The 10,266-nt window shown below is 42.6% G+C and overlaps 1 protein-coding gene across 1 annotated transcript; it reads right to left on the bottom strand.

Annotated features, from left to right (window-relative positions):
* Positions 1–854: 854 nt before the first annotated feature.
* Positions 855–5,891, bottom strand: LOC311115769 (kelch-like protein 33; the record flags this gene model as incomplete). The annotated part of the gene is made up of 4 exons (XM_084190911.1): positions 855–1,377; positions 1,527–1,697; positions 1,822–2,761; positions 5,012–5,891. The coding sequence occupies 4 exons, from the start codon at positions 5,889–5,891 to the stop codon at positions 855–857; spliced, it is 2,514 nt and encodes an 837-aa protein (XP_084047037.1).
* Between the last annotated feature and the right edge of the window lie 4,375 nt (positions 5,892–10,266).

Here is a 10,266-nt window from a genome sequence, read left to right as displayed (position 1 = left end):
GTATCTAGTGGAGTGGGAGGGGTACGGTCCGGAGGAGCGGTGCTGGGTGCCGAGGAGAGACATTTTGGACCCGTCGCTCCTGACGGAATTCCATCGGGGGTATCCAACGCGCCCTGCTCCACGTCCTCCGGGTCGTCCCCAAGGCCGGAGTCAGCGCACGTCTGGAGCCGCGCGTCAAGGGGGGGGGTACTGTCACGGTTTCGGCCGAGGCTGCCTCTCTCCCTTGTTCGGGCAGGTTTCGGCGTTCGTCGTCTCCGGAATTCTAGCTGCCACCGTTGTATGTTCTATGTTTCCTGTTTGATTGGTTTTGTCTGTTAGCCACACCTGTCTTGTGTTATGTCTCATTAAGCACCCTATTTAGTTTCCTTGTTGTTAGTGTAGTGTTGTGTGTAATTGTTTCGTGTCAGGTGTTTGTGCGTTACCCGTGTTTCGGTACGCCAGTTACGATTAGCTTCCTCCTCGGTTGAGGAGAGTTTTTGCGCCCTGTGTTTGTGCGCTCGTATTTGACGCCTGTGTGCGTCTGTTTGGCCTCAGGCCGTTTTTGGATTATTTTGCTCTCACTAGTAAAGTCTTGTTGGACTGTACATCTGCTTCTGCGCCTGATTCCACACCACACCATTACTACACCGTGACAACAGTAGAGAACATTTATATATCATTTTATTATTGATTTGAAATGGTGTGAGCTAAATATATACAAAATAAATGATTTGCAAAACTGAAAATATAGCTTGGTGTTAGCTAGATGGATGGTATACTCAGTATTCTTAACTTATAAGAGTTGGGTGGAGTAAGGTGTAGGTCATGTAGTGGCATAATATTTAGTGTGGTGTTATGGGATGTATAGTGATTTTTCATTGTCTCAAGTGTTTGGGCAGGTGGAGCAAACAGGCTCTTATGTCAGTGTTAGGTCCGGGTATCTCGCCGATATTCTCCCAAAGTTGGTTGGTGGGATCATAACGATGCACCAGTCTGGTCTCCCTGTAGTCCTCTTGGCAGTATCCTCCCAGCACATAGATCTTCCCCTCCAGAACCACAGAGGCTGCTCCAACATGGGAGACGGCCAGGGGTGTGAGGGCGCTCCAGGAGTCACTAACAGGGTCGTAGACCTCACAGGCCAGCTGGTCGATAGACGTCATGTTTTCATCAACAGTGACTCCTCCAGCCACATAAAGATGATTGTTTAAAGTCTCCATGCAGTGATGGGCTCGAGGTTGGCTCATCTCTGCCAGGTAGGTTGTTCCTCTCTCAGGATGGTACAGGAACATGGACACCAGACACTGGGACCTGCAGTCGAACCCCCCTGAGATGAAGATCTCTCCATCCAACAATGTGGCAGCGTGGCAACTCAAGGTCATGTCCAAGGGTTGGGCAAAGCTAACAGGGAACGCCACATTCGGTAAAGATAGCAATAAAGAAACAAAGTTGTACTTAATAAGCTACATACCATTTCCAATGGAACAATTAACTACCGCAAGCGATTCTGTGATACCATTCCTTTTTGAGCTACCAGAGAAAAACCTTACCTCCAAGAATCTGTATTTGGACAGTAGCGCTCCACACTATCCAGGTTAGTTTCTGGATCAATGTACCCTCCAATGGCATATATAATCTCGTCCAGAACACCCACTGAAAAATTACACCTTTTCTCCTGCAAGTCGGCCAATCTCTCCCAGCGGTCCTGAAGCGGATTATATCTGAAAGAACATAAAGAATGAGAGATGAAGGAAGAAAATAATGTAAAAACATAAATATGTAAAAATATTAATACCTAAAGGACTCATTAGTTAGTAGATACAAACCCCAAAGTTCTTATCTCACCTGTAGACTGAGTTTAAAACGGCAAGCATTCCTTTATAATTCTGTCCCCCGAGCACGTACAACTTCCCTGCGACTACAGCCACCTCGTGACTTAACCTTGGTGGCTTTGGCATCTCTCCCAGCAACCTCCACTCAACTGTCTTCACAATGCCTGTGTAGTTCCTCATAGAGTTCCCGAACCACAGTTCTCTGCTGGGGGATCGCCGGATAAAGTCGGCAGAGATCTGGTCTCCACCCACCAAGACTAGACTGTCCTTGGGCTTGTAGACCCTGCACAGGCTCCAAGGTGTAACGTGATAGGAGCGAAAGTCCTCCAGTATAGTCAGGTAGAGATGTTTCATGTTGCATTCAGTCCACAGTTTTGCGGTTTTAACTTCACTGAACTCCGTGAAGGTCATGAGGGGAAAGTGGATGTTCTTCACCAGCTCTTTGGTGAATTTAAGCCTTTGACTTGGACAGGCCTCGATCCAGACCACTACTGCCTTGAAGACCACAAGCTCTGAGGGTACAAAGAGGGAGTTGCTTTTCAGGTATTTTATAAGCTTCTTAACTGGTAGGTCTTGGAATTTAGGGGTGGCTGCCACATTTTGGAAGTGTCTCAGGACAAAGTCGTTGGCCACTTCGAGGAGTTCCGTTATCCCATAAGCCTCAGCGAAAGATGCCACGTCCAGGCAGGAGTGGGCGTCCATTTCCTGTTCCAGGAAGTCAAGGCACAGCAAGAGGGCGGGCTGGAACTGGAGCTGGAAGGCAATGCAGGTGATCTCAAAGACACGTCCCCAGCAGAGGGGGAGGGACCCGCTGTAAGAGCAGTCAATCAGGGCCTCCAGCTCAGAGGCCTCCAGGAAGGGAAGGGCCACACAGGGCTGCTGGGATTCCTTCATCCCGCTGGTGAACATTCCCCGGAAGTAGTCACTACTGGCAGACAGGAGCACTCTGTGGACTTGAGTCAGGAGAGAGAAGAGGAAATTGATTATTGTTGTTATCTCATAAATAGACTACTTCCACATCTGGTTTATCATGACTCTTATGAATTCAGATGTAAGACAAAAGGCATAATATTACAATTTGTTTTGATCCCAGATGAGTCCCCAACAATTAACAAAAAAATATACAATTCATATTTAATATTATTATTTTGTTATTATATATTAATATACTAATAATATTAATATATATCATCCTATTATTCTTTTTTACAGTGTTTTCCGTAAGTACATGGAGTAGCCAGCCAAAAAGAAAAGCCAGCCAGTGAGTTCCAGGCTGGGGGGGGTCCTGGGGTGATTTTATTTTGCAGCACAAGCTCTATTTTGGTGGCCTCTGGTACATTCTAATGCCTTGATTCCATTCAAACTACACAGCTAAATTATTGAATACTTTAATGACTTTACAATGACTGCTTTAAAATGACTTTGCAATAAAAATGACTGAAAATATATGACTTCAGTGTGTTGTTAATTGTTTTGGATAACGTCAAAACCTACACCTGTATGATCAGGCCTACTTTCTAAGTAAGATAACCTTTTTTACATTAAACCTTTTATTCTATTGCGATTTAAGTCATATTTACTGCAAGATATGAATTGCCACAATTATTTTTGTTCTTCAAATTATGTATTTTATTGGCTCTGCTGCTGTGGACACTTAGGGTAAGACAACCATTTTGTAATTTTGTAATTTGAGCGAACTATCCCTTTAACAGTTCGGCCTGTCAATCAATCACTGTGGGTGGGACTGAGGGAAGGCGGTAGATTAGTAATCTAGTCAGAAAAACAAGTCTAGTCTGCCCTTTAAATTACATTTATTGGGGCAAAAACTAAATCTAGTCTACTCTTTCAATGTAGTTTATTTTGGCAAAAGCCTAAGAAAAAAACAATTTCCCTGTTTGACCGTTAGGTTGTATGGGTATTATGACTCATACTGTGGTACTCTATATACAGACTTTTCTGACTAGCGAATTGAAACTTTAAATGAAACGAAGCCTAGTTAATGAAGTGGAAAATGAAACCGGCTGACAATGAGTCTGTTATTGGCTGATTAGTCGACAGCCGGTGCTTAGGGAAAACACTGTATTTAAAGGCCCAGTGCAGTCAAAAACGTGATTTTCTAGTGTTTTATACACACTGAGTGTACAAAACATTAGGAACACCTTCCTAATATTGAGTTGTCCTCAGAACAGCCTCTACAAGGTGTCGAAAGCGTTCCACAGGGATGTTGGCCCATGTTGACTCCAATGCTTCCCACAGTTGTGTCAAGTTGGCTGGGTGTCCTTTGGGTGGTGGACCATTCTTGATACACACGGGAAACTGTTGTGCATGAAAAACCCAGTAGTGTGGCAATTCTTGACACAATCTAACCGGTGCGCCTTGCACCTACTTACAACTATACCCCGTTTAAAGGCACTTAAATCTTTTGTCTTGCCCATTCACCCTCTGATTGGCACAATCCATGTCTCAATTGTGCCAAAAATCCTTCTTTAACCTGTCTCCTCCCCTTCATCTACACTAATTGAAGGGGATTTAACAAGTGACATCAATAAGGGATCATAGCTTTCATCTGGATTCACCTGGTCAGTCTATGTCATGGAAAGAGTTACTAACATTTTGTACACTCAGTGTATAATTCTACAATATGAGGTTGGATTAATACTGTGAAATTGTGAAAATTATGATCATGCCATTTTAGTGTAAGAGCTGTTTGAAAAGACCACCTGAAATGTCTGTCTGTTTTGGTGTGATGGGGTTTTGTCCTGCCTGGTGACATCACCTGGTTGTAAATTAGTTAATACACCAATACGAAAGTGAGTTCAAAGCTCTCTGTCAATAACAGCTAATTTTCTGTTTTCCCCTCCCCACTCAGACCACTCCAAATAGTCCAGCTAAATTCTTGCTTGAGAAATTGATCTTTGCTAAGAATATATTTTTGTTTCTTGTTGACCATTTTAATTTAAACCAAATACAGTTAGGTTCTTAATTGTTACCCAGAAATGATTTGATATTAAGATAAAAGAAAACATGCTGCATTGGACCTTTAACATCACATTTAACATCACATGCTCAAAATCAATATTATTACCATCATAAGCATGCATGGGTTATTTAGCTTGATCCTGGACGAGCCCCCATGAATAAATTGTCTCCTCTATCATTCAACAGTACATAGTTGTGACGTATTTTTACTTCAGTCTACTCACCATGAAATGATGTCCCACCAACCTCCAGCTCCACATCACAGCCCACTCTCTCTGCCCATAACTGTCTGATGGACTGAAGACTGACCTTCATCTGTTCTTCAGCAGATCTCTTATTTTCTTCTGCCCTCTTCTTCTCTCCCCTCTTCATCTTCTCCTCCTCTTCACTGCAGAGTTCTAGAACTCTGGGGACCCCTAGTGTTTTAGCTGCAGTCTGTATCTGGGCCAGTGTTTCTCTGTTCAGAGCTGCTATGGTCCCAGTGTAGGCAAACTCCAGCACCCCTGCCAGCCCCACACACCCCACTCCAAGACCCAGACTGATGGATATCGCTGTCTGTATATACATGTCAATATCTCTCCTCTCCCTCCTCTTCTCCATCTCCTCATCCCTCTCCTGCAGTCTCTGGTGTACGAGGGAGCTGACAGCAGCCAGGACAGGGGAGTGCGCGTGGTGACGCTGCCCATCCTCAGTGCTCAGAGTCAGGTCAGTGAGGAGAGAGGAGTCCCTGAGCTGTTGCAGGGTTTGGAACATTTCTCTTGTATAGGAATCTCTGCCGTATACCCTTATTGAATCCACATCCTCTATTCCACCTTTCTGCCCTCTAACAACTGTCCACTCTTCTTTTAGTTCTTTCACTTCTTGAACGTCATCCTCCTCTTCTTCAGTTGTCTCTCTCTCTATATCTATCTTGCTGTTTTCCTCCCTTCTAAATGCTTCATCATCGTTCTCTTCTTCTTCTGTGTTCAACTGATCATTTTCTTTCACATCCCCTGAACACTCTTCTCCCTCTCCATCTATATTGTGTTTATCCCCTCTAAATGCTTCATCTTGTCTCCGTAGAGCTTCCAAACCCCTCTGGAAGCATGGTCCAGATAAAGCCATCGCTTCCAACAACAACAGTCTTTATCTCTACAAATGTCCAACAGTGTCTCCCTACAAATACAGCTTACTATTAAATGAAACAAATAAAATAAAAAACACTACACAAATGTGTTGCCACACTAAAAAAGCCTCAAGTCACTTACCTGACACAGGTTTTTGTGGATAAATACAACAGAAAATCATACAGTGGTATCCGTGTCCCAGCATATGTTGTGGCTCTCAGCTGTAGCTGTCCTATTGACTGTGTGTGATCTTAGTGCAGTTTTCTCTTCCCCACTCTCTACAGGGTCAGGTATCTCCTTCCTTTCCCTTCTGACTCCTGTTTGACAGACCCTTTTATAAATCCACTCAACCAACCAAGCTGCTATGTATAGATATACTCCTGAAGTCAGACAGGTCAGACCTCACAGTAAACTATGAATAATAGTTTCTATTTCTGGTCCAGGTTCTCATCCCTCAAAGTTTTTCCATGGTAGGGACAAATAATAACAATTTTAAAAGAGTTTTGGTTTCCCCAATTGTACCATGCGATACCTAGATGGTTGTGTTAGTGATGGAGATATGTCCTACAGTGACCTACACTGACTGCATCTTGACATTCTCCCATATTCTCTTTATTGTATGCCCATAAAATTTTCTCATCATTCATTATTTCCTGACTTGTTTTCTCAAATAATTCCTCTATGTTTATATTCATTTCTCTGTAGTTTGTACTGTGTATTACACTTGAAGCAGAGAAGGTCAGGAACCTGGAACCGTAAAAAAGGGGAATGTTCTAGGCTTGGAGCCTGTTCGAACACCTCCAATCCCAAGGCTTCTTTCTCCAAGACCTTGGCTGCCACCTCCCAGGGCATGTGACCAGGGGATCAGTTGGGTTATGTTATGCTTAGAGGGTCAGAGGGATTGTGTTGCTCCTCCACAGCCAAACACTGGGGAATCTGGGAAAGGAAAGGGGATACCTAGTCAGCTGCACAACTGAATGCATTCACCCAAAATGTGTTTTCCACATTTAACCCAACCCCTCTGAATCAGAGAGGTGCAGGGGGCTGCCTTAATTGACGTCCATGTCATCGGTGCCCGGGGAGCAGGTTTTTTGTTGGGGGGTATACTGCTGAAGGGCAGAATGGCAATACCACGGTATTATGACATTACCACTATATATTTTGACATTACCTTTATATATTATTACATTACCACTATATATTATTACATTACTACTATAAATTATTACATTGCCACTATGTGTTATTTCATTACCACTATATATTATTACATTACCACTATATACTATTACAATACCACTATATACATTATTATTGCATTACCACTATATATGTGGTTCATATTGCTTTGGTCTTATGATGGCTCTTGGTGTGATTCTGGGGATATCATTTCCATAACCTTATCTTGGTGTCATTATCTTGGTTACACTTTACATTAATGGGCCATCTCTCTTTTTAAATACTGTACTTATTTCCTTTATAAATCATGAATGAACATGAATTAATTAATGTCCGAAGTCATTGGAACATTGTTTGTCCAAAGTTGGTCAAACAGTGGGATTCTGTATATGGCTAATACTAAGTGCTTATAAGTTGCACCCTAATATGCTATGATAAAGACATTTTTAGATGAGACTGTATGTCTGTCTCAGAGATAACAGCACCCATGTTGCAAAGAAAGTCTCCATTCATTTATCCTTGCATGTTTTAAGTACTGTATATAATAAAGTGTTGCGTCCTTAATGAACTGTAAAAGGGGACTGTTTGGGGCATCTTGGTGCCTGACTTGGAGCCTGTTTGAGCTGCTTCAATCCAAGGCCTCTCTCATGTCAAGACATCCCAAAGCCTTGGCACCTCTCCTCCATTATGCATTCTGGAGCAAGAGAAAGGGAGAACACATTCTTTAAGAGTCAGAAGGATCACACACACACAGCACAGAGTGCAAACACACACACATAACACACATATACACACAGAGAGCGCAAACATACACACGCACACACACATGGGCTTTTTGACCATAATGTAGGCCTACCAACAAAACCAATGAAGCAAATCCCATAACATTTTCACATGGAAATAGCTTTTGATTTCTATGATATAGCCTAGTGTAACCTGTATGAGGTGTTCAATGCAGGCCTCCATTGCATTCAACTTTTTAAAACATTTTTACATTTTGAACGGCTTGACATGAATTTATGATTTTTTACGTGGGGCCAAATAGGTGGCTTTAAATTGCATTGTATTATGTTGTATGATGCAAGAAACCACTTTACAAAATGCAATTTATTATTATTACCATACAGAAAATTAGACAATGTAGGCTACCCCTCTGCATATTGGCTTTTTTGCGTATTCTAGCCTGTCTCAAAATACACTGCCCCTTTAATTAAGACATAAGCTTTTTACCTGACTGGCGTTTCAAAGACAACTTTAATTGTAGCCTACACGTTTTTTGCTCTTGTAGGGAGCAGTAACTCCCCATTGCTGACATATATTTATCTATAACTGATCTATAACTGGGCTAATAACTCGCTAACTAGCAAAGAATATCACCAAACGTGCAAACGCGCGCTTCTGCGCTCTGATCTGAACTGATCTGAAAAGCGCATTCACTCGCGGGTGATTGAAAGACCGCTGGTGGGCCACCCTCACTCGGTTGCGCTCTGGCTCTCCCTACAACAAAATCATAGACTCAATCTTGAAAAGTTAGATTTGTTTTGTTTTGTTGCATTGAAAAGGGGCTGCAATAATTTTGATTCGATCACAGAAAAAGCATTGATCTTTATAGTGCAAACTAATGGGGCGAACTCAGTGAAGTTCAATCTCTTGTGTCTGTGCGGCATAGCATTTCTTCTGCGTGGCACTCCTGGAGGAGGTGCGCGGTCGCGGACACGCGCAGTTTAGACGGAACATTGCAACTCACTGGCATCAAGACAGAGAGCTGGGGAAATCCTGGGAATGTCTACAAAGGAAATATTCCGACATTTGCATATGCTACAGTCCCTTGTCGTGAACGTTTCCTGTTTTGAAGACTGCACGAGCAACGTACTAACAGATAAGGAAGGGTAAGGAACGCATTTGGATGGGCACGTGGAGGTTCAGTCTGCCTCTTCATGTCAAGGTACCATCAATTGTTGTTTTCAAGACAAAGAGAAAAGCACCATCATGGAACAAGTGTGGAGGTAACCAGGAACAAGGAAGACATTTTGGACAGTCCTTGCTCATCTTTGCTAGGTATCTCTACCCCTAGATGAACACCTGCCCCACCCTACAATGCAGTAGCATAGCCACTGGATTTAACATTCAAGAGAGCATAATAATCAATGAAATAAACATATTTTATTAAAACAATACATCCATTAAATAAGAGTCAAAGCCCTGTCTAAACTGGGGGAGGGGTTCTACTAAGCTATATGGAATTGTTTTTAGAAGGTAATACCAAGGATCATTTTGCAATTTGATTTTTAATTTTAAGACATCTTGAAGTATAATATATGCAAAATGATCCTTGGTATTACCTTCTAAAAACAATATATATAAATATATATATATATAATTGATGAACAATTGTATTTGGCCTTACTGCTATTAGCCCATACAAACACATTGAATAACATATTCACTACATGGAACAACAGATGGTCCCCAAATCTAAAGGAAGTTTGTTCTGAAGTGTCTCTCCTATACCTGAGAGATTCACTATATATACAAAAGTATGTGGACACCCCTTCAAATTAGTGGATTTGGCTATTTCAGCCACACCCGTTGCTGACAGGTGTATAAAATTGAGAACACAGCCATGCAATTTCCATAGACAAACATTGGCAGCAGAATAGCATACTGAAGAGCTCAGTGACTTTCAACGTGGCACCGTCATAGGATGCCACCTTTCCAACAAGTCAGTTTGTCAAATTTCTGCCCTGCTAGAGCTGCCCTGGTCAACTGTAAGTGCTGTTATTGTGAAGTGAAGTGGAGCATCTGGCAGTCCGACGGACAAATCTGGGTTTGACGGATGCCAGGAGAACGCTACCTGCCCCAATGCATAGTGCCAACTGTAAAGTTTGGTGGATGAGGGATATTGGTCTGGGGCTGTTTTCCATGGTTCTTACTAGACCCCTCAGTTCCAGTGAAGGGAAATCTTAACGCTACAGCATACAATGACATTCTAGACGATTCTGTGCTTCCAACTTTGTGGCAACAGTTTGGGTAAGGCCCTTTCCTGTTTCAGCATGACAGTGCCTCCATGCACAAAGCGAGGTCCATACAGAAATGGTTTGTCGAGATCGGTGTGGAAGAACTTGTCTGGCCTGCACAGAGCCCTGACCTCAACCCCATCGAACACCTTCGGGATGAATTGGAACGCCGACTGC

Source organism: Coregonus lavaretus, assembly GCF_964263955.1.
Source record: "Coregonus lavaretus genome assembly, contig: HAP1_SCAFFOLD_6053, whole genome shotgun sequence".
In the NCBI taxonomy this organism is placed as follows: domain Eukaryota; kingdom Metazoa; phylum Chordata; class Actinopteri; order Salmoniformes; family Salmonidae; genus Coregonus; species Coregonus lavaretus.
Note: the sequence above shows the minus strand (reverse complement) of the source record. Positions and strands in the feature narration are given on the sequence as shown.